This window comes from Medicago truncatula, unplaced genomic scaffold (assembly GCF_003473485.1).
Source record: "Medicago truncatula cultivar Jemalong A17 unplaced genomic scaffold, MtrunA17r5.0-ANR MtrunA17Chr0c01, whole genome shotgun sequence".
Classification (NCBI taxonomy): Eukaryota; Viridiplantae; Streptophyta; class Magnoliopsida; order Fabales; family Fabaceae; genus Medicago; species Medicago truncatula.
This window is the reverse complement of record NW_024340360.1, coordinates 981,559-1,006,192: the sequence shown is the minus strand read 5'-3', so window position 1 is coordinate 1,006,192 and position 24,634 is coordinate 981,559. Positions and strand designations below refer to the sequence as shown.

General features: G+C 36.9%; 2 protein-coding genes across 2 annotated transcripts; one reads left to right on the top strand and one right to left on the bottom strand.

The window, feature by feature from the left end:
• Window positions 1-3,127: 3,127 nt before the first annotated feature.
• LOC25479790 (GDSL esterase/lipase At5g45910) lies at window positions 3,128-4,882 on the bottom strand. The gene is made up of 5 exons (XM_039829725.1): window positions 4,681-4,882; window positions 4,103-4,321; window positions 3,866-4,011; window positions 3,464-3,737; window positions 3,128-3,330 (listed from the first exon to the last, which is right to left on the bottom strand). The coding sequence occupies exons 1-5, from the start codon at window positions 4,880-4,882 to the stop codon at window positions 3,128-3,130; spliced, it is 1,044 nt and encodes a 347-aa protein (XP_039685659.1).
• A 4,898-nt stretch (window positions 4,883-9,780) lies between these two features.
• Window positions 9,781-22,687, top strand: LOC112418394 (uncharacterized). The gene is made up of 6 exons (XM_039829724.1): window positions 9,781-10,972; window positions 11,330-13,021; window positions 13,108-13,204; window positions 13,462-14,128; window positions 14,231-16,906; window positions 22,664-22,687. The coding sequence occupies exons 1-6, from the start codon at window positions 9,781-9,783 to the stop codon at window positions 22,685-22,687; spliced, it is 6,348 nt and encodes a 2,115-aa protein (XP_039685658.1).
• Window positions 22,688-24,634: the final 1,947 nt, after the last annotated feature.

The window sequence follows — 24,634 nt, the reverse complement described above, 5'->3', positions numbered from 1 at the left end:
TAAATGAAAAAAATCACAAGAAAAAGAATAGCATCAAAAAACTAAAATTTAAAATTCAAAAATTAAAGACTTAATTGCAATTTTTGTCCCTTATTTTTAGTAAATCGTGAAATTGGTCCGTTCATTTTAAGATCACTCAGTTTTGATCTCTTTATCTTATTTTAAGACTGAAAAACAATGATGGACATATTTTAAATAACATGACATACAATCCAATTATGTAAAATGATCAATGCCAACATAATTATTTGAAAACTTTCATTAAGTTTTAATTTAAACATGACATATCACCATCTTTAAGTTTATAAAATCTAAAAGAGAGACCAAAACTATGTGATTTTGAAATGGAGGGAAAAATTATATGAGTGAGTGAAAATATGATGACCAAAACTGTAATTAAGCCAAGGTTAACTAAATAACTTTCAAAAACTAAAAAAAATAGTACATCATAATGTTGTGAGTTTCGGAGGATCCTATATTGAGTTTGATCATCACGTTAGATTAAAAGAAACCACACAAGTGAGTTTGAAACCACATCTCCATCTTAAACCTTAAGTCATTAATATATGAGTCATATCACCTTAAGTCTTTATCTCAAGTATGAGACTTTCTGCATATGTAATCTACCACCAAGAACAACAATCGTTTCCCCCACAAAGTTGAATCGGCCTATGGTATTGTCGTTGGACCGTACGGGATAGCCAACACTGATGTTGATTGACTCATTGAACACAAAGCGACAACACAGATGTGCATGATACCATATCTTTACCCAATATATTAAATTTGACGAAAGTCTAGCCCGTGCTTGGCATGGGTTTCCATGCTAGTGGAACTAAGAGCAAAAGTTAAACATATTAAATATAGATTAGTTTTATTCAAAGAATTACACCCCGTCACTATTATAAATAAACATCAATATTTTAGGTTCATTTATCAAATGATGTATGTAGTCTATAATAAAGACTACATATATTATTTAATGAATGAACTTAAAATATTGAGTTTTGCATATAACCGTAACTGGAGGGTATAATTAATTATTTTTTCTTATACCTCAAAGTCTCAAGGAAGTTAGCTCTAATAACTTAAATTCATTTTAAGATAAGCCAAGTCTTATAAAAGATTGTTTCAATTAAAATATGAACTCGATGCATTTCAAGAGCGTTTATAATCCAATTAATAAATTAATTAACATAGATACTGTAAAGTACTAATGTTAAATCACACATTAAAATTAATATTTTCATGTAGTTAAAGTTTATCATCGGATCCTTTTTGTACCCAAAAAAAATTCATTATTCTCATATAACAATCAAGTTTATTATCACATCCCTTTTTGTACCCAAAAAAAAAATTATTATTCTCACATAATGATCTAAATTGATTACTCATTAAAACACATATTACAAATTTTTTATAATCGATGAAGGGAAAATTATTATTAATTACAATGAAATTAATGATCATTTTACAATCAAGTCAAATGTTATTTGAATTTTTACCCAATAGTCTCATATGAGATTTGAACTTCGCCTCTTGAGGTTACAAATTTCATCCTTATCAAAACCTTAAGGACAAATTCATTACATTTTTATTTATTTATCTTTAGCAGTATCATGCATCCTAATAAGTTATCTAAGCTATTTTGAATAAAAAAATAGTACAAACTAGTACAAACTACAAAGTCAACTAAACATAATGTAATAATTTTTTTTGTTGAAGGAAACATAATCTAATAGTTATTATATCATGAATTTTAGTTTTTCTACTTGTGAGATCAATGTCTTTTTTTGTAAGGATAGTTATGTCTTTAGGGTGCTAATGTTAAATCACACATTGAAATTAATATTTTCATGTAGTTAAAGTTTAGGGTTAATTAAGTTTTTGGTCCCTATAAATATATGCAGTTTTGTTTTTAGTCCCTATTAAAATAAATCATACTTTCTAGTCCCTACAAAATTTTCCGTTAGTATTTTTAGTCCCTGTTAAATTAAAATTTGTTTAATTATGCTTAAAACTTTAAATTTTTTATGATTTTTTACATACTTGTTTAAAACATTATAAAAGGTTCCGCCACAATAAATTAACTCAAAATTTTATTTTTAGGTCCAAATTTTCGTTAGTTTTATCCTGAATTTTGGGCGTTTTAAAAAAACTGTATTTAATTCATTAAATGTTAAAAAATTCTAATTTTTTATAAAAGAGATTAATATAATGTTCTTAACATGTGTGTTAAAAATCATTTAAAAAACTAAAAGTTTAAGTATAATTAAACAAATTTCAATTTAATAGGGACCAACGCATACTTTTAGTCCTTGTAAAATTAAAATTTGCTTAACTGTGCTTAAACTTTTAAATTTGTAACATATTTTTCACATACTTACTTAGAATATTATGCAAAGTTCCTCCGCAAAGAAGTAACTTAACATTTTATTATTAGGTCCAAATTTTCATTAATATAATCTTGAAATTTTGGCTTTTAGAAAAATTCATATTTAATTCATTACTTGTGAAAAAACTAAATTTTTTTATAAAGAGTGTCTTACGATGTTATGAACATGTCTGTAAAAAATCATTCAAAAATGGAGAAGTTTAAGCATAATTAAACAAATTTTAATTTAACAGGGACTAAAAACAATAACATAAAATTTTGTAGGGACTAAAAAGTGTGATTTATTTTTATAGGGACTAAAAACAAAACTGTAGATATTTATAGGGACCAAAAACTTAATTAACCCTAAAGTTTATTATCGCATCCTTTTTTTACCCAAAAAAAATACATTATTCTCATATAGCGATCAAGTTTATTATCACATCCCTTTTTGTACCCAAAAAAAAAAAAATCATTATTCTCACATAATGATCTAAATTGATTACTCATTAAAACACATATTACAAAATTTTTATAATCGATGAACGGAAAATTATTATTAATTATAGTGAAATTATTGATCATTTTACAATCAAGTCAAATGTTATTTGAATTTTTCCCCAATAGTCTCCTATGGGATATGAACTTCGCTCCTTGAGGTTACAAATTACATCCTTATCAAAACCTCAAGGACAAATTCATTACATTTTTATTTATTTATATTTAGCAGTATCATGCATCCTAATAAGTTATCTAAGCTATTTTGAAAAGAGGGGACTTAAGAGAAGGATTTGAAAATGGACCCTCAACTAGCCCTTTTGCTATTAGCTTATAAGCTGCTTCAGTAAAGTGTGGTCCGTCCCAATTTATACGTTTTGAAGGATCAGAGCAAACTGTAGCGATAAGTGATCCACATCCTCCACAACATGCTTTGAAAATAGCATCCTTATCAAAACCTGCATAATTAATTTGATTGATCCAGCTAGCATGCATAAATGAAATAAAGAGGAATAATTTGTGGTAGCAATAGCAATCAAATACGTATATTGTTATTTCCAAAATATATAATTATATATAAATAATGCTCACCATATTGTTGCGGTGTTTGATATAAACGTTTGGCATCATTATAGTAGTCAAAGTATATTATCTTAACTTCAGGGTGCTTCTGTCTTAGTGTCTCTATAGAATTTTTTAGTTGCCCGTTAAAGTACTCTATTAAATTATTGTAAGCTATTAAGCACCCAAATTCATCATAGTCTTCTTTCTTATTACTATTCACCAATGTGAACATTGCAGCACTGCATCCCATCGGAAAATTCCCAGGTACCACTAGCTCTACAGCTCCTTCTTCGATTAGCACCTAGCACATAGAAACAAAATCAATGTCACATTTTTTCACGCGGATCGATGATCCAATCGATGATATTTCTCTTCGAATTATAATTTAGTGAAGTAGTCATTCCAAAACTTAATTGCAATCAAACATACATTTGTGGTGTTAGTAATGGCTTCAACCATAAAGGGAACTATTTCTCGAAGTTCTATAACAGTTTTATGCTTCATATGCTTCATAATATCGTTCCCACCAATTTCTCCAACTATAAACAATGATTTCTTGAAGTAGATATTGCAATCTATCATATAATGAAACAAAGTTTGTTAGCCATATTGAAAAAATTTAATGTATTTCATAGAAAAAAAATATTCCACTACTTATGGTAAAACCTTCTTTGCTTTTACAGAGGAGGGGTTTGATATTCTTGAACCATCCAAGTTGAATGCTCAATGAGTTATTTGTATCTGGAAGAGGAAGCCCATTTTTGACATAATACTCAACATTGAGCACAGTGGCACCAGCAAATGCAAAATTTACTCCTTTTTTGATATCTTGGTCTATGCTTTTATTCTCATAGGCAGGCAAAAACGGCAACCCATATGCCTCGGCTACAATTGAAATGATCACATGTTAAAGAACTTTGATCAAAATTTAATCGCAGATTACTCTTATTGATTTCCACAACAGAAAATAGATTTTTTATTTATTTTTAATAAAACCTCATTTCATAATTATTTTTTATCTAAATATCATCAAGTTAAGACATTAAAACATATTTCATGTCTGTGTATCTAGGTATCTGTGTTTGAGAGAGAGAGATAATATATCGAAATACATTTTGTAGATTGCATGTAAAGAATTTTTATTGTTTCTTATTCTTATCATTGGAGAAAAACTAATTTATAATACTAGAAAAAAAACATAATCATACCAATAAAATCTATGATCAGTCGTCCATTTGACATACGTCCTGAAGGATGTTTAAAGTAACTAGAACCATAAGGAATAGGGTTAGGCATAGGTAGAAAGATAGATGCAGCATTTCCAGTGTCACTTATAGAATCACCAAAGTTAAAGAAAGCTTCATATGAGAGAGGATTTGCATTTGAAACTACATTTTGTAGAAAACCACATGTGAAGGTGATGAGGAAGAGAGTGGATACATTCATGGTTTAATTGTATGGAAGGAAATTATCAATATTAATTAAGATGAATATGATGATGGGTGATTGGCAATGAGATTGATCAACCTTATATATTGCCACGCAACCGAGTAATCTTGTCATAAAACTATCATTCTAACCAGGAAGTAGTTAATTGTTTTGATTCAATTAAAGCTGTTATATTTTGTATTAATTAATGTTTTTGAACACGTAAGCATCCTTTAAATATGAGTTCATTACCTCAATAATTTTTCATAGTTCATACCCTTGTTTGGGCTGTTACAAATGGCTAGTTAGTTTGCAACAATTCCCTACAACAAGATTCGTAAACTTAATTAAACCAAATGTGCTACAATAATTTCCTTTAATAGATGTGTTAATGATTCAATGTACTTTTAGATTTGTCATAAATATTTTTAAAGAATAGCCGATTGTCATACCCCAAATTTTGACCTAAGGTCCCACTGACACACGTCTCCGAACTCGGACCAGACTCACATTTCAGTGAAAAATTCTGCAGGGAGGTATTTTGAAATACCTCATAAAATTCCGAATCGGGCCCTCTTCTCTCAGTCTTTAATTATTTATTTCCATCTTTTAATTTAGAACTCTAATTTTAATTTTAGTCCAAGTTAGATTAAATTTCTTTTATTCCCATTTTAAATTTTTCTTTTTTATTTAAAACCAAAAATGTAGATATTATCCTTTTAATTATTTTTTCTTTTTAAGTCCAAAAAGTCCAAAATCCAAAAATGTCCAGGTGCAGAATAACAGCATCACGCGTATGCTGTTCCAGTCCAAATCCAGTTCACACTTCCTCTGAAACAAATCCAGTACGCGTTTCCCTTTTTCTCCTCCACAAGCTACTGATTTTTTGCTCATCAGTAACAAATCCTAGCCTCAAACTCACTCTATAAATAGAGACCTGCACAACAAAGAAAAGGACGGAAAAAAACAGAGGACAGCGTCGCACAACAAACACACACACACAGAAGTCAGAATCGCACATCAAGTAACCGGAGTTCAACAGCTTTCAACAGCCGTACAACACAACCCATACGCGAATCACGGTCAGCCCGATCCAGCCTCAATCATCATAAGATCCAGACCGACCGTAACCAGTTCAATCAAAATCCGAATCAAAAGCTCAAAAGGTAGTATTACTTCTCCTTTAGATCTAGGTCTCTAGGTGTATGTTATTGAGAATTTAGGTTCAGAATCAAGTAGAGGGGAAAGGAACAAACAGAAGGAACCAGAAAAATCAAAAAAAAATATAAGTTTAGGGTTCCGGCGCGGTGGCGCCGCCGCACTGGCCGGCCAACCACCGCCGGAACCCCCATCCCCTCCGCCGGAGAAGAAGAGAGAGAACAGAGAAGAGAAGAGAGACCGGTGAGCAGGAGAGAGAAAGAAAATGAAAAATGAAAAAAAAAACCCTACAACCCTTATATATCCCCCAAACCGGGTCAACCCATGACCCATGACCCGCGACCCGGTTCGTTTTCTTTAAAGCCCAATTCCTTTTCTGCTTTCTGCACACCCTTGTTTACTACTGCACCCCACCTTGTGTTTGGACCATTTCTTTATTTTTCCTTATTCCTTTTCGTATTTGTTTATTTATTTTTAGCATTTTAATTTTTATTGCAGACCTTAGAATGTAAATAGGCTTTTTATGTAATAGTCATAGATTTTATATTTCTAACTTAGGGTAACCGCGCTTTTTATTCCTTATGCTCCGTTAGTTTTATCTTATTCCAAATATAACAAAAATCCCAAAAACGTTTTCATAAACAAACCTTGATCCAAATCAAGTGATCGTCTTTATTTTATTTCTTTCATAAATCAAAATTGCAATCAACTTTAAATCTACTTTAAGTCATTTTCTTTTAACAAAAATACAAACCAATTCTTATTTTGCCACTTGGCTTTTCCTTTTAAAACTTTTTTCAAAACTAATAAAAAACACAAAACCAATCAAACGTTGTTTTCTACCCCGAACTACGAGGTTTTGATCCCTCACGGGTACGTAGGCAGAGGACCATGTCCTTCCAAACAATAAAAAATGTAGATAAATTAGGTCTCACTTTCTTTTTCTTTTAATCATCACATTAACTTCTTTTTTTCAAAAGCAAGCAAGTTATAGCACATTAAATTAAATAAAACCAAGAGGTTCCCGTAGAGTACTACGGACATAGAGGGTGCTAATACCTTCCCTTTATGTAACTAACCCCCGAACCCTAAATCTTTTCAAATAGGGGTAGTTTGAACTTTTTTCCCCTTTTCTTAATAAAATTAAATGTTCAGTCGTGAAATAATTAGTGAGTCAAAAGCTAATCAAATAGCCTTGATCTCCAAAAAATGACGCGACAGAAATGGCGACTTCACTGGGGACCCCCTAAGAGGGTTGAGCCTAACTTGGCCTTATTTAATTCTCTATGCTATAACTTGCTTAAAAAAAAATAAAGATGGAAATAATTGTATATATCTTTTATCTTCTCTTTTCTCTCTTTCTTCCTTTCTTCTTAAATATGAGTGGTGAGATAAAGCCCTACACCCGGGTTTGAGAGAAACATAAGATAGGACGGTGGTATAACCAAAGTGCCTTTCCGAGAGTCAAGTCTCGTGTTTAGGTTCATGTGGTATAACCCCACTCAATGGAGGGATCTTGAAAGTAATTTGTGTTGGCATGAATAGTCGTGTTGGCATTATATTTTCAAGTGACCGTCGAAGTTGAGAACCTTTAGTTACCCTTAACCCATCTTAGCCTTTTAGGACGTAGTGCGGTGGCTAATCAAGAGTAGTCTTGATTTAGTTGATACGCGATACTGCACTCAAATGAAACTTTCCTACGGATATTATTGGATCAAGAGTAGTCTTGTAACCTGATAACATTCGTAGGTAGTTAATGACTTTGGGAACTGGATAGAACCCGTGATACAGGTACAAATAAAACCATAGTCCTTACCAAATGGGGGTTATTACCTTTAAGCTCCAACATGATGAGCTTAACCTATGCATAATCATGCATACATGCATTCATTCATAATTTCATCTTTTTTTTCATCAAAAAAAATATCGAAGGACTTATACTGTGTTTTGTAAATATCATAGGCATGGAAAGAAGAAATACTAGGAAGTTTACATTCAGGAAATTGGATCTAGAGAATTTAAAGAAGCTTGCATTTGAAGTAACTAGCTTGGAGAACTTTTGTGATCGTCATGGGAATTTGCTTGGTGTCCTCTGGACAAATATCGATAAGGGGTGCTTGGAAACTTTGGTCCAGTTCTATGACCCTGCTTACCACTGTTTCACCTTTCCCGACTACCAGCTTATGCCTACCCTCGAAGAATACTCCCACTTAATTGGCCTACCCGTACTTGATAAGGTACCTTTTACTGGCTTAGAACCCTTTCCCAAAGCTGCCACTATTGCAAACGCCCTCCATCTCAAAACCTCTCTCATAAAAGAAAAACTCACCCTAAAAGGGAATCTCCCAAGCTTACCTACTAAATTTCTTTACCAACAAGCCTCCGATTTCTCCAAAACAAACAATGTTGATGCCTTTTACTCTATCCTAGCTTTACTCATCTATGGCCTAGTATTGTTCCCAAATATTGATAACTATGTTGACATCCATGCCATTCAAATTTTCCTCACAAAGAACCCAGTCCCCACATTGTTAGCTGATATATATCATTCCATTCACGATCGAACCCAAGTAGGTCGTGGAGCTATCCTCGGTTGCGCACCTTTACTATACAAATGGTTTGCCTCCCACTTACCTCAGACTCATTCCTTTCAAGCCAACCCAGAAAATCTCTCCTGGCCCAAAAGAATCATGTCCCTTACCCCATCCGACATAACTTGGTACCGTGCTACTTGTAACTTCACGAACATCATTGTCAGTTGTGGAGAATACTCAAATGTACCCCTTCTCGGTACGCAAGGAGGAATCAGCTACAATCCTATCCTTGCCAAACGTCAGTTCGGATGTCCAATGGAAGCTAAGCCAGATAACATCTACCTACAAGGTGAATTCTACTTCAACCATGAAGATCCCTCAAACAAAAGAGGGAGATTTGTCCAAGCATGGCATGCCATTCGCACACTCAATAGAAGCCAATTGGCGAGGAGATCAGACTCTTTACAGGGGTCTTACACGCAATGGGTCATCAATAGAGCTTCCGATCTGGTCTTATCATATCATTTGCCGAGGTACCTATCTTCAACAACCCCAGCGCCGGCTTTACCCTTGGCCCCCGCAACTGTGGAGGAATGTCAAGAGAAGTTGGCCCGATCGGAATGTGTGGGTGCTACCTGGAAAAGGAAGTATGATGAAGTTATGCTCAAGATGGAAACTATGAGTGGTGAGATAGAGCAACGAGAGCATGAGGTTCACAAGTTGAGACGACAAATAGTAAAAAAGAATGTTCAGATCCGAGCTCAGAGCACAAGGCTATCACGATTTATCAGCGCAGGGGAGCGCTGGGAGTTCTTCAAGGATGCACATTCAGATTCTGATGAATAGTCTACTTCAAAGAGCTCGAGAGTTCCCAGTTTTTCTTTTGTTCTTAGCTTTAAGTTAGATATTTATCTTATTTTTGCAAAGCCTATCCCTTGGCTTCGTTGTCTAGAAAGGGAATTATCTGGTAGTATGTAAATTATTCAATGGAACTCTCAACTATGATATTTACAAAAATACTTTCCATAAGTCCTTCGATAAAAAAATACGTCTATATTTTTGCATAAACATCATGCATCATCCTGCATTTCATAGTCTCAAGTCAAAGTCTCACACAAACTTCCTTTTCCAGAGAAAAAGGTCAACTCGTTTCAAAAGGTGGCCCCACGTATCATCTACAAGTCAACCCGTACTCACTACACTCGAGCAAACGTAAAGAAGAAGATGGATTATCTTGAGCAGGAAAATCGGGTACTTCGTGAAGAAATGACAGTCATGCAGACTAGGATGGACGAGATGGCTGAATTAATAAAAACAATGGCAGAAACTCAGACTCAAGCTCAAGCACAGATTCAAGCACAAGCGCAAACTCAAGCTCAGGCCGTAACAGAAGCGCAGGCCCGATCACAAGCACCTCCACCCCCTCCTCCTGTCAGAACTCAGGCCGAGGCATCTTCTTCTTGGACACTATGTGCTGACACTCCAACGCGGTCCGCTCCGCAACGTTCCACGCCTTGGTTTCCACCTTTCACTGCTGGGGAGATATTTCGTCCTATCACTTGTGAAGCTCAGATGCCCACTCACCAGTACACGGCTCAAGTACCCCTACCTGCCATGAGGGTCACTCCAGCCACCATGACCTACTCAGCACCTGTGATACATACAATTCCGCAAACTGAAGAGCCTATCTTTCATTCAGGGAATGCAGAGGCTTACGAGGAAGTAAGCGACCTACGAGAAAAGTATGATGAACTACGCCGAGACATGAAAGCTCTCCATGAAAAAGGGAAATTTGGGAAGACTGCGTACGATCTCTGTTTGGTACCGAGTGTGCAAGTACCTCACAAATTCAAGATTCCAGATTTCGAGAAATACAAAGGGAGTTCTTGTCCTGAGGAACATCTAAAAATGTATGTGAGAAGGATGCCAGCATATGCCCAAGATGATCAGATTCTTATTTACTATTTCCAAGAAAGCTTGACCGGCCCTGCTTCAAAGTGGTACACAAACCTAGACAAAACAAGGGTTCAAACTTTCCGTGACCTTTGTGAAGCTTTTGTGGAACAGTACAGTTACAATGTAGACATGACTCCAGACCGAAGTGATCTCCAAGCCATGACTCAGGGAGATAAAGAGACGTTCAAAGAGTACGCCCAACGGTGGAGAGACACCGCTGCCCAAGTCAGCCCACGAATTGAGGAGAAAGAGATGACCAAGCTCTTCCTAAAAACTTTGAATCATTTTTATTACAAAAAGATGGTCGGGAGTACACCAAAGAGCTTCGCGGAGATGGTTGGTATGGGAGTACAGTTAGAAGAAGGAGTCCGAGAAGGACGCTTAGTAAAGGATGCAACTCCTGCCAGTGGGACCAAGAAGACCGGGAATCATTTCCCGAGGAAGAAAGAGCAAGAAGTCGGTATGGTGACTCATGGAAGGCCTCAACAAACTTATCCAGCCTATCAACACATTGCTGCCATCACACCCACCTCTCACCCTTTTCAACAAACAAATAACCATCCTCAAATACCGCAATATCCTCAAATACCACAATATCCTCAAATACCACAATATCCTCAATTCCCACAAAATCCTTCACCACAAAATACTCAACAACAAAATTTCCAACAACAACCATACCAACAACAACCATACCAACAATTCCCATACCAACAATACCCTCAACAAAATTTCCAACAACAACCTTATCAACAACGCCCACAACAACCGCGACCACCAAGAATGCCGATTAACCCAATACCAGTCACCTATGCAGAATTACTTCCCGGCTTACTCAAGAAAAACCTTGTCCAAACTAGAACAGCTCCTCCTATCCCAGAAAAACTACCATCTTGGTATAGACTTGACCAAACTTGTGACTTCCATGAAGGGGGCCGTGGCCATAACATTGAAACTTGTTATGCCTTTAAAAGCATAGTACAGAGGTTGATCAATGATGGAAAAATAACTTTCACAGACTCGGCGCCAAATGTTCAAACAAACCCATTGCCGAATCATGGTGCCGCAACAGTCAACATGATCGAAGATTGTCAAAAGACTCGTCCCATTCTGAATGTTCAACATATCAGAACACCCTTGGTCCCGTTACATGCCAAGTTATGCAAAGTCGACCTTTTTGAGCATGATCATGATCTCTGTGAAATATGCCTTATGAACTCCGGAGGATGTCAGAAAGTAAGAAATGATATTCAAGGGCTTCTAAACCGAGGAGAGCTTGTGGTCGAAAGGAGGTGTGATGATGTGTGTGTAATAACTCCTGAAGGGCCTTTGGAGGTATTTTATGACAGTCGAAAGTCAACTATCACCCCTCTGGTGATCTGCTTACCGGGTCCACTGCCATATGCTTCTGAAAAAGCCATTCCATACAAATACAATGCCACCATGATTGAAGAGGGTCGTGAGGTTCCAATACCGCCTTTGTCTAGCGTGGATAATATTGTTGAAGACAGTAGAGTTCTGAGAAATGGGCGCGTTGTTCCCATAGTGTTCCCAAAGAAGATTGATGCTACAATAAACAAGGAGGTTCGGACTAAAGATGCTGGTATCGCCAAAGAAGTGGATCAACCCAATGGGGCTGGTACAAGTGCAGAGTTTGATGAGATTCTCAAGTTAATAAAGAAGAGCGAGTACAAGGTTGTTGACCAACTGATGCAGACTCCATCCAAAATATCCATAATGTCTTTATTACTAAATTCTGAGGCCCATAAAGATGCATTAATGAAGGTCTTAGAACAAGCTTTTGTGGATTATGATGTAATGGTGGGTCAGTTTGGCGGAATAGTAGGGAACATCACTGCATGCAACAACTTGAGTTTCAGTGATGAAGAGCTCCCAGCAGAAGGAAGGAACCATAATCGGGCGCTGCATATATCTGTGAACTGTAAAACCGATGCTTTGTCAAATGTGCTGGTGGATACTGGATCATCTTTGAATGTTTTGTCCAAAACAACTTATGCCCAACTCGCTTACCAAGACGCACCTTTGAGACGAAGTGGGGTAATGGTGAAAGCTTTTGATGGCTCGAGGAAGGATGTCCTTGGAGAGGTGGTTCTACCCATCACAGTTGGGCCACAAGTTTTCCAAGTTAATTTTCAAGTCATGGACATTCAAGCTTCGTATAGTTGCCTACTGGGTCGACCCTGGATTCACGAGGCAGGGGCTGTCACATCCACGCTGCATCAAAAGCTGAAGTTTGTGAAGAATGGGAAGCTAGTAACTGTAAACGGTGAAGAGGCTTTATTGGTGAGTCATTTGTCATCTTTCTCTTTCATTGGGGCAGACGATGTCGAAGGGACACCTTTTCAAGGGTTTACTATAGAAGATAAGAATGCCAAGAGGAATGAAGCCTCTATCTCGTCTCTGAAAGATGCTCAGAAGGTCATACAAGCAGGAGGGTCCGCAAGCTGGGGAAAGCTGATAGAGCTTCCAGAAAACAAGCACCGAGAAGGTTTGGGTTTCTTCCCATCTACTGGTTTGTCCACAGCAAAGAGGGGCATTTCCACAGTTCGGGCTTTATCCATGCAATCATTGAAGATGATCCTGAAAGTGTGCCACGAGGTTTTATAATGCCAGGAGTATCCAGCCACAATTGGGTTGCTGTAGATGTTCCTTTTGTTGCTCACTTGTCCAAGTAATGCATTTGTCTAGTTTATGCTTTTCTTTTCAAAAAACATCCTTTCGCCCCGCCCCAAGCGAAAGTGAGCTTATCTAGGGCTTTTTATTTCAAGAAATTATCGTCAATAAAATAAAAACGTCGTTTTTTTCCCGATGTTTTGTCTCATTTTCTTTTATGCTTTTCTGAAAAGTGGTAATACAAAAAACCCAACATGAATTTTCAAAAAAATCTGCATGTATCTTCTTTCTAAAAATCATCCATCACATGTGCAGATTAGAAATCGACGAACCCGTTGAACAACATAACCCTATGATCTCTCCCAACTTTGAGTTCCCTGTGTATGAGGCGGAGGAAGAAGAGAATGAAGAGATCCCTGACGAAATCTCTCGACTACTCGAACAAGAGAGGAAGACCATTCAGCCTTATGGGGACGAACTAGAAGTGATTAACTTGGGCACCAAAGAAGACAAGAAAGAAATCAAGGTTGGGGCATCGCTCGAAACAAGTGTTAAAAAGCAAGTGATAGAGCTCCTCAAAGAGTATGTTGATGTGTTTGCCTGGTCCTACCAAGATATGCCGGGTCTAGACACTGATATTGTGGTACATCACCTACCTTTAAAACCTGAGTGTCCGCCAGTCAAACAAAAGTTGAGAAGAACACGTCCTGACATGGCTCTCAAAATCAAAGAAGAGGTACAGAAACAGATCGACGCTGGTTTCCTCATTACATCAAATTACCCCCAGTGGTTAGCTAACATAGTGCCTGTTCCAAAGAAAGATGGTAAGGTCAGAACGTGTGTTGACTACCGTGATTTAAACAAAGCTAGCCCGAAAGACGACTTTCCTTTACCTCATATTGACGTGTTGGTTGACAGTACTGCAAAGTCTAAAGTCTTCTCATTCATGGATGGATTCTCCGGATATAATCAAATCAAGATGGCACCCGAAGATAGAGAGAAAACATCATTTATTACACCTTGGGGCACTTTCTGCTACAAAGTAATGCCGTTCGGTTTAATCAATGCCGGAGCTACTTATCAGAGGGGTATGACTACTCTTTTCCACGATATGATACATAAAGAGATTGAGGTCTATGTGGATGATATGATAGTCAAGTCGATTACTGAAGAAGACCATGTCAAGTATCTACAGAAGATGTTCCAGCGCCTGAGGAAGTACAAACTTCGTTTAAATCCCAACAAATGCACTTTTGGTGTCAGAACCGGAAAGCTTCTAGGTTTCATTGTCAGCCAGAAAGGCATCGAAGTAGATCCTGACAAAGTCAAAGCCATCAGAGAGATGCCTGCTCCGAGAACAGAAAAAGAAGTAAGGGGTTTTCTTGGACGACTAAATTACATCTCCCGGTTCATTTCTCATATGACTGCAACTTGTGGGCCGATATTCAAACTACTCCGCAAAAAACAAGGTATTGTGTGGACTGAAGATTGCCAGAAGGCTTTTGACAGCATAAAGAAGTACTTGCTAGAACCACCGATTCTTATCCCTCCAGTTGAAGGAAGACCTTTGATCATGTACCTAACGGTGTTAGAAAATTCCATGGGTTGTGTGCTCGGACAACAAGATGAAACCGGAAGAAAAGAGCACGCCATTTATTATTTAAGCAAGAAGTTTACTGAATGTGAATCTCGATACTCCATGCTCGAGAAGACATGTTGTGCTCTAGCCTGGGCTGCCAAACGCCTCCGTCATTATATGATTAATCACACTACTTGGCTGGTATCTAAAATGGATCCAATCAGGTACATATTTGAGAAGCCCGCTTTGACAGGAAGGATTGCACGGTGGCAGATGCTACTATCTGAATATGATATCGAGTACCGTTCCCAGAAGGCAATTAAAGGCAGTATTCTTGCTGATCACTTGGCTCACCAACCACTTGAAGACTATCGACCTATCAAGTTTGACTTTCCTGATGAAGAGATTATGTATCTAAAGATGAAAGATTGTGACGAGCCACTATTCGGAGAAGGTCCTGATCCAGATTCAGTGTGGGGTTTGATATTTGATGGGGCTGTCAATGTATACGGCAACGGCATAGGGGCAGTACTCCTTACTCCTAAAGGTGCTCACATCCCTTTCACAGCAAGACTCCGGTTTGACTGCACGAACAACATCGCTGAATATGAAGCCTGCATCATGGGTATTGAAGAAGCCATTGATCTAAGAATCAAGAACATCGAAATATATGGAGATTCAGCTCTCGTAATCAACCAGATCAAAGGAAAATGGGAAACTCTTCATGCAGGACTAATACCTTATCGAGACTATGCAAGACGTTTATTGACCTTCTTCAACAAAGTGGAATTACATCATATCCCTCGGGATGAGAATCAGATGGCTGATGCCTTGGCTACTTTGTCTTCAATGATCAAGGTGAATCATCACAATGACGTGCCACTAATCAGTGTCAAATTCCTTGATAGACCCGCTTATGTGTTTGCCGCTGAAGCAGTTTTCGACGATAAACCGTGGTTTCATGATATTAAAGTGTTTCTCCAAACTCGAGAGTATCCTCCTGGGGCATCCAACAAAGATAAGAAGACTCTCAGAAGATTATCTAGTAATTTCTTCCTGAATGGGGATATCTTGTACAAAAGAAACTTTGACACGGTCTTGCTCAGATGTGTAGACAAGTATGAAGCTGATTTATTGATACATGAAATACACGAAGGATCCTTCGGAATTCATCCTAATGGGCACACAATGGCTAAAAAGATATTGCGAGCAGGTTACTACTGGATGACAATGGAATCAGATTGCTACAAGCATACCAGAAAGTGTCACAAGTGTCAGATATACGCCGACAAGATTCATATGCCGCCAACTACACTCAATTTACTTTCCTCTCCGTGGCCTTTCTCTATGTGGGGCATTGACATGATCGGAAGGATTGAGCCCAAAGCTTCAAATGGACACCGTTTTATCCTAGTGGCTATTGACTACTTCACTAAGTGGGTTGAGGCCGCATCGTATGCCAATGTGACCAAACAAGTAGTGGTCAAATTTATCAAGAATCATATCATTTGTCGTTATGGCATCCCCAACCGGATCATCACCGACAACGGAACAAATCTAAACAACAAGATGATGAAAGAATTGTGTGATGATTTCAAGATCGAGCACCATAACTCTTCACCTTACAGACCCCAAATGAATGGTGCTGTCGAAGCTGCAAATAAAAATATAAAGAGGATTGTCCAGAAGATGGTGGTGACTTATAAAGATTGGCATGAAATGCTTCCCTTTGCATTACATGGATATCGTACTTCTGTACGCACATCAACAGGGGCAACTCCCTTCTCCCTGGTATATGGCATGGAGGCAGTACTTCCTGTAGAAGTCGAAATTCCATCATTGAGAATTCTAATGGAGGCTAACTTATCAGAAGCTGAATGGGTTCAAAATAGATACGACCAGTTGAATCTGATTGAAGAAAAGCGCATGGCAGCCCTATGTCACGGACAGTTATATCAAAAAAGGATGAAACAGGCTTTTGACAAGAAAGTTCGTCCCCGTGAGTTTAAAGAAGGTGATCTCGTGCTCAAAAAGATTTTCTCTTTCCAACCAGACTCCCGAGGCAAGTGGGCTCCTAATTATGAAGGACCGTATGTTGTTAAAAAGGCCTTCTCAGGTGGTGCCATGACTCTACAAACCATGGACGGTGAAGAACTTCCACGACCTGTGAACACGGATGCAGTCAAGAAATACTTTGTCTAAAAAAAATTTAAAGAACAGCTCGGTAAGTCGAAAACCCGAAAAGGGCGGCTTAGGCAAAAATGAGCGTCTCGGTGGACTGAAAACCCGAAAGGGCGGTCCAGGCAAAAATTAGAGACAATAAACAGAGATCATTATCCTGATAGAGTGAAAACCCGAAAGGGCAGTCTATGCAAAAATTAAGGATTAAAAAAAAAAAAAAAAAAAAAAAAAAAAAAAAAGAGACAAAGTAACTGCATCCAGTTGAACACAGATACACTTGGGGCATACCTGATATCAAAAGTATTCGAGCCACAAGATAACGGGATTTCAAAGTTGTTAGAGAAGGATAGGGTTATGAAGTTCAACGTACCTTTCCCTTTTAAATTACCATTTCTTTTCAAACTTTGTAAAAAACTCCATGAAGTCATGCCATTGGCATAGCGTCATTCGATTAATAAACTTTGAGCCTTTACCTCTCTTTTGACTCCTACTTGTTTTGTTTCTCGATTTTTTCCTCTTTTACTGATGATAATACTTTGAAATAGATTTCTAAAAAGTTATATAATAAAAAGCATAAACAAATAGATACGACTTGGCACTCGGGAGTAAGAAAGGCATATGTCAACTCAAGAGAGGTTAGATCCTGCTAAAAGCGTGGCTCAACACTAAGGGAAGTCTCTGAATAAACAAATACAAAATAAGCATCCTGGGGGACTAAGAGCCCGAAAAGGTAGCCCAAGTAAGGGTTAAGGACTTCTTCTAAAGAGGCATGACTGCCAAGGCATATCAATGGAGCGACACTCTGTGCCAGCTTGCAAATAGCGGCCTCTTCTTCAAAATTTGCTCACAAAATGGTTGCGAAAAGTGTAGTACAAAAGTGCCGATCCATTTCCCACCTTACATACCATATTCTGCCTCATCGAGTTCTGTCTATCACCTACAAAAGACATGGTCGTCAAAGTCACGTTCATACATACACACATGCATTCATCACATCAACGCTTCCATGCACTCATACAACCACAAGCTCATAACAATCATGCATTTACTAGTAATCATGTATTCGTGCGTACACAACATGCGCACGACATTAATTCATACATAAACTCATCAATCGTTTCGGCCATATCACTTCGGTCCAGTCTTAGTTTACCATTGCGTCAAGCCGCAAGTTTCTACGAGTAAAACATCTTCCATTTTATCTTCCATATTTCAAAGGTGTCATGCCCGGCGAAAAGCCGTGCTAAATCATGTCACTAATCAATGCCAATTTCAACTTTAGTTTCGAAGTGTCATCCCCGGCGGAAAGCCGTACTAGTCACGACGCTAGTTAATCTCGATGTCAACTTCAAACTCCAGGTATCATCCCCAGCGTAGCTGTTCTAGAGATGTCACCAATCCAAACTTTTCAAGCGACCGATTCCAACAAACGAATAGCCTATGTCAGTTTTTTTTCCTTTTCGAGCAACCGGTTCCAACGAACGAACAACTCATGTCAATCTTTTATCTTTATGCCCAGCGACCGATTCCAACAAACGAATGGCCTATGTCAATGTTTTTTTACCTTTCGAGCGACTAGGTCCAACAAACGAACAACTCATGTCAATCTCTTATCTTTATGCCCAGCGACCGATTCCAACAAACGAATAGCCTATGCCAATGTCTTTTACCTTCCGAGCAACTAGTTCCAACAAACGGACAACTCATGTCGATCTTTTATCTTTATGCTCAGCGACCAGTTCCAACCAACGAACAGCCTGTGACAAGTGGCCAATTTCAACCAACAAATAGCTTGTATCCTTCTATTATTACATTTTCAAAACCAAGTCCACAAATGGACATTGGAGTCTGAATCATTGCACTTTGTTTCGAGATGTCGAGACAATGAGGAACAACCATTTTCCCCAGTGAAACCAGATTCCCCAGTAAAGTCAGATCCCTTTCTTCGAAGAATTTGGGTATCCTAGTGTCTTTTCATTCCAGTCGAGCCGTCACTGTCATCATGCATTCATAATTAAATCATGAGCATTCATAAACCTCTTAGGTCAAAATTGGTGCACTTTTGTATTTAAGTCTCTTCGGCTCGTCGAGTCAAAGATTTTACCTTCGAATCTCTAAGCGAAGAAACTTAAATAGGGGCATCTGTCATACCCCAAATTTTGACCTAAGGTCCCACTGACACACGTCTCCGAACTCGGACCAGACACACATTTCAGTGAAAAATTCGGCAGGGAGGTATTTTGAAATACCTCATAAAATTCCGAATCGGGCCCTCTTCTCTCAGTCTTTAATTATTTATTTCCATCTTTTAATTTAGAACTCTAATTTTAATTTTAGTCCAAGTTAGATTAAATTTCTTTTATTCCCATTTTAAATTTTTCTTTTTTATTTAAAACCAAAAATGTAGATATTATCCTTTTAATTATTTTTTCTTTTTAAGTCCAAAAAGTCCAAAATCCAAAAATGTCCAGGTGCAGAATAACAGCATCACGCGTATGCTGTTCCAGTCCAAATCCAGTTCACACTTCCTCTGAAACAAATCCAGTACGCGTTTCCCTTTTTCTCCTCCACAAGCTACTGATTTTTTGCTCATCAGTAACAAATCCTAGCCTCAAACTCACTCTATAAATAGAGACCTGCACAACAAAGAAAAGGACGGAAAAAAACAGAGGACAGCGTCGCACAACAAACACACACACACAGAAGTCAGAATCGCACATCAAGTAACCGGAGTTCAACAGCTTTCAACAGCCGTACAACACAACCCATACGCGAATCACGGTCAGCCCGATCCAGCCTCAATCATCATAAGATCCAGACCGACCGTAACCAGTTCAATCAAAATCCGAATCAAAAGCTCAAAAGGTAGTATTACTTCTCCTTTAGATCTAGGTCTCTAGGTGTATGTTATTGAGAATTTAGGTTCAGAATCAAGTAGAGGGGAAAGGAACAAACAGAAGGAACCAGAAAAATAAATAAAAAATATAAGTTTAGGGTTCCGGCGCGGTGGCGCCGCCGCACTGGCCGGCCAACCACCGCCGGAACCCCCATCCCCTCCGCCGGAGAAGAAGAGAGAGAACAGAGAAGAGAAGAGAGACCGGTGAGCAGGAGAGAGAAAGAAAATGAAAAATGAAAAAAAAAACCCTACAACCCTTATATATCCCCAAACCGGGTCAACCCATGACCCATGACCCGCGACCCGGTTCGTTTTCTTTAAAGCCCAATTCCTTTTCTGCTTTCTGCACACCCCTGTTTACTACTGCACCCCACCTTGTGTTTGGGCCATTTCTTTATTTTTCCTTATTCCTTTTCGTATTTGTTTATTTATTTTTAGCATTTTAATTTTTATCGCAGACCTTAGAATGTAAATAGGCTTTTTATGTAATAGTCATAGATTTTATATTTCTAACTTAGGGTAACCGCGCTTTTTATTCCTTATGCTCCGTTAGTTTTATCTTATTCCAAATATAACAAAAATCCCAAAAACGTTTTCATAAACAAACCTTGATCCAAATCAAGTGATCGTCTTTATTTTATTTCTTTCATAAATCAAAATTGCAATCAACTTTAAATCTACTTTAAGTCATTTTCTTTTAACAAAAATACAAACCAATTCTTATTTTGCCACTTGGCTTTTCCTTTTAAAACTTTTTTCAAAACTAATAAAAAACACAAAACCAATCAAACGTTGTTTTCTACCCCGAACTACGAGGTTTTGATCCCTCACGGGTACGTAGGCAGAGGACCATGTCCTTCCAAACAATAAAAAATGTAGATAAATTAGGTCTCACTTTCTTTTTCTTTTAATCATCACATTAACTTCTTTTTTTCAAAAGCAAGCAAGTTATAGCACATTAAATTAAATAAAACCAAGAGGTTCCCGTAGAGTACTACGGACATAGAGGGTGCTAATACCTTCCCTTTATGTAACTAACCCCCGAACCCTAAATCTTTTCAAATAGGGGTAGTTTGAACTTTTTTCCCCTTTTCTTAATAAAATTAAATGTTCAGTCGTGAAATAATTAGTGAGTCAAAAGCTAATCAAATAGCCTTGATCTCCAAAAAATGACGCGACATCGATGTATCATATATTTGCAACACTCATCATTCTCAAACATCCACTCAACACCTTATTTTTTTTTACCTTACTTTCAATATATTTACCACATCACTCTTTCTATTTTTGACTCATGGTGTTTGTCGCGTCATTTTTCGGAGATCATGGCTATTTGATTAGCTTTTGACTCACTAGTTATTTCACGACTGAACATATTTTTTTTAAGGGGAAAAAGTTCAAAACACCCTATATTAAGATTTAGGGTTCGGGGGTTGGTTATATTTAGGGAAGGTATTAGCACCCTAAATATTCGTAGTACTCTACGAGAACCTCTTGATTTTATTTAATTAATGTGCTATAACTTGCTTATTATTTTTGAAAAGAAGGAATTAAAGTGATAAAAATAAAGACCTAATTATCTACATTTTTCATTGATTTGGAAGGACATGGTCCTCTGCCTACGTACCCGTGAGGGATCAAAACCTCGTAGTTCGGGGTAGAAATTGACGTTTGATTTGTTTTGTGTTTTTTTATTAGTTTTGAAAAAGGTCTTAAAATGAAAAGCCAAGTGGCAAATGAGTATTTGTTTGTGTTTTTTAATTTAAAAGAAAAATGGACTCAAAAGTATGGTTAAATTGATTGGAAGTTTGATTAAGAAAAATAAAATAAAAGACGGTCACTTGATTTAAGATCAAGGTTTGTTTATGAAAATATTTTTGTGATTTTGATTATTTGCATGTTTTTGTTGTTTTTGAATAATGACTAAACTAAAAATGTAAACTAACAGAGCAAGGAACGTAAAACGTTTATAACCTAAACTAGAAGCATAAAATAAAGAATACACCCACACACACACACACATGCACCTAAACTATTACAAAAACCCTATTTACATTCTAAGGTCTGCAAGAAAGTAAATAACGGAAATAAAATAATTTACATTAAGCCTATATTTACATTCTAATATTCTTGCTGTAAAAATAAATGACAAAAAAAAGAAGAACAGAATAGTAAATGATGATTTTAATTCTAAAATGCATGCAGAACTTAAAATAAAATGGGTTCAATCACAAGGTGGGGTGCAGCAGTATTCAGGGGCGTTAAATAGCAAGTAAAAAATGAATTGGGCTCAAAGAAACAGGATACGGCCGGTTCGGTTCAACACTGGGTCGGGTCCAGGAGAACCGAACCGGTTAGGGAGGTATATATGGGTTGGAAACCCATTTTCACTCATTTCCCAAACACGTTTCTCTTTCTTTCCTTTTCTCTCTTCTTATGTTCTTCAATCTCATGAATTTTCCGACGGTGGTGGCCGGCCAAGAGTGGCGGCGCCGCCGCCGGAAAATTAAAAGTTTGTTCTTTTTAAAAAACCCGACGTTTTTAACCTTACAACATTCAAAAACCCGACGTACGAACTTAGATCTAAGAGAGAAGATTCAAACTACCTTTGTTGGAACGATGTTGTTCTGGATCGGAACTTGTTGGTTTGATTCGATCTGGATCCGTCGGCTATACCTTTGGTTCGGATTCGGTGCGGTTGAGTCAGATTCGGCGTTGTTGTATTGAAGGGTTAGGTTTCGCGTTCTTGTGAAACGGCTTGTATGGAGGGGTTTGGAAAATTGTGGATCGTGAATCGTGATGTTGTGAGGGTCGTAGGGAATTTTGAGGGTTTCTTTGTATTGAGACTTTTTCTTGTGCAGGTTTGGATTGAGGTTTGCGGCTAGGGTTTGATGCTGGTTCCTCCCTTGTTTGTGTGAAATCCGCCTCTTTTTAAAGAATCAGAGGTTGATGAAAGAAGAAATAGTTTAATGAGTTTTGAATTGGAATTGAATGGTGAATTGAATGGCTTGAATGAGCATAATGGTGTGGTACGCGTTTGGTGTTGAGAAAGGAAAGAAGAAGTTCTGACTTTGAGCTTGAAGCCTGAAATTGAGGCTCGGATGGAACAACTTTGGACCCCATGGACATATTTTTGGACATATTAAAAAAAAGGTTATACAAAAAACTAGTAGAAGTAATTTGAACTAAAAAATGGAAAATAAAATAAAAAAAAGATAAAATAAAATCGAGGCTAAATAAAATATAAAAAGATGGAAACTAAGAAAAATAAAAAGACTAACAATAAATAAAGTGAGAAGATGGCCGGAATTGGTACAAAGATGAGGTATTTTAAAATACCTCTCTGTCGAATTTTTCTTGAAATGTTAAAGTCCGACCAGGGTCAAGTGACACGTGTCAGTGGGGCCTTAGGTCAAAAATTGGGGTATGACAGTGTTGAATGAGTGTATGGGCATGCACAAATAACTTTACAATAGACAATTATCTTATATTTTAAATTAGTAATATAAGGACCCATAATATGGTTCAAAGGTGAACCACCACCATTTTTAGTAAAACAAAAGATTTTGTCCAATTTTTTTTGTCAATATCCACTATTTTACAAAATTTTGTAGGAGAGATTTTAATTTTGTTTGGTTACAAGGGAAAATAATATAAATAGGAAAAATAAAACAGAGGCAAGGAACAAAGAAAAAAACTTGAACAGACAAACAAAAACTAGCCCTTAGAAAAAAAGGTTCCCCAAGCATTATTCCCTAGCAGGTCATTCATCCCAACAGGAGCAGACAAGTGGTTAGACAACTCAAGATCAGACGAGACTCCAATTTTAACCAAAAAACCGGCGCATTGATTGCCCCTGCAGTGTGTGAACGATGGTAATATTACCGAGACATATCATGTCCTTTATGTCTTGGAAAGATCTTAATTAAAATAAAACAAAACAAAACTCTCAAATTTAAAAGCATATTAGTAAAATAAAATAAAATTATTCTCTATGAAAAAAATAAATATTCTCAAGTGTTATTGCATGTAATATTTTTCAATTAATTTTTCTAGAACTATTGAATATACTAGTTTTATTCTCAGAGCTAACACTTTCACACTTTAGAGTATTCTTATATTTGTATGTGTCAAAATAACTTAGATAATTTACGAACTTATCAACAAAAAAACCCATGCACGGGAAAAATTATTTTTGAAATAAATTAAAAGTAAACTAATTTATACTTCATATCAATTTTATTTTTAATTTAACGTGGGGTTTAGGAGTTTATTTTAAAAACAAAAAAATAAGATAGAAATAGAAGCAAAGGAAAAATAGGGTTGTAAATTGCATAAAATATAGGAGTTACACAGAAGGTTTAGTAGAGCAATGTGCAATACATGAAAAATAGATAGCAAAACAATTTATCTACAATCAAGTCGAATTCTATCACACTAAACAACACATAATTGCTTGAACAATTATCTCAATGATCTTTCATCAACCAACTGATCGTACTTAAAATCTTGTGTTTGACTACAACGCATACATCTACTTGGAATGATAAAAACAATGATAGAAACATATTGTTAAGAACAAACAAAATTTGACTAAAGCATGTAAAAAATAGAGTAATAACGAAGCAAACTAAAACAATTTGAAGCACATAGGTTTTTAGATTGACAGGACAAACTACAAAATTTGAAACCAAGAGGAACAAACCAATTCTGGCCACACAAAAAAAATGGAGGGAAAAAATAACAAATCAAAGGAAATATTGTCAAAAAAGGAAGAAGAAAAAACTTTAGGGGGTACTTATGCCTAATTTTAAAACTTATTCTCATGAATG

Coding starts and splice junctions, on each gene's coding strand:
- LOC25479790 (XM_039829725.1), bottom strand. CDS start 4,882: ATGAATGTATCCACTCTCTTCCTCATCACCTTCACATGTGGTTTTCTA. Junction 4,322..4,680: donor CTTTAAACATCCTTCAGGAC/GTATGTCAAATG, acceptor TTTCAATTGTAG/CCGAGGCATATGGGTTGCCG. Junction 3,331..3,463: donor TCAAACACCGCAACAATATG/GTGAGCATTATT, acceptor TTAATTATGCAG/GTTTTGATAAGGATGCTATT.
- LOC112418394 (XM_039829724.1), top strand. CDS start 9,781: ATGGATTATCTTGAGCAGGAAAATCGGGTACTTCGTGAAGAAATGACA. Junction 10,973..11,329: donor GAAGAAAGAGCAAGAAGTCG/GTATGGTGACTC, acceptor TCACCTATGCAG/AATTACTTCCCGGCTTACTC. Junction 13,205..13,461: donor TTTGTTGCTCACTTGTCCAA/GTAATGCATTTG, acceptor TCACATGTGCAG/ATTAGAAATCGACGAACCCG.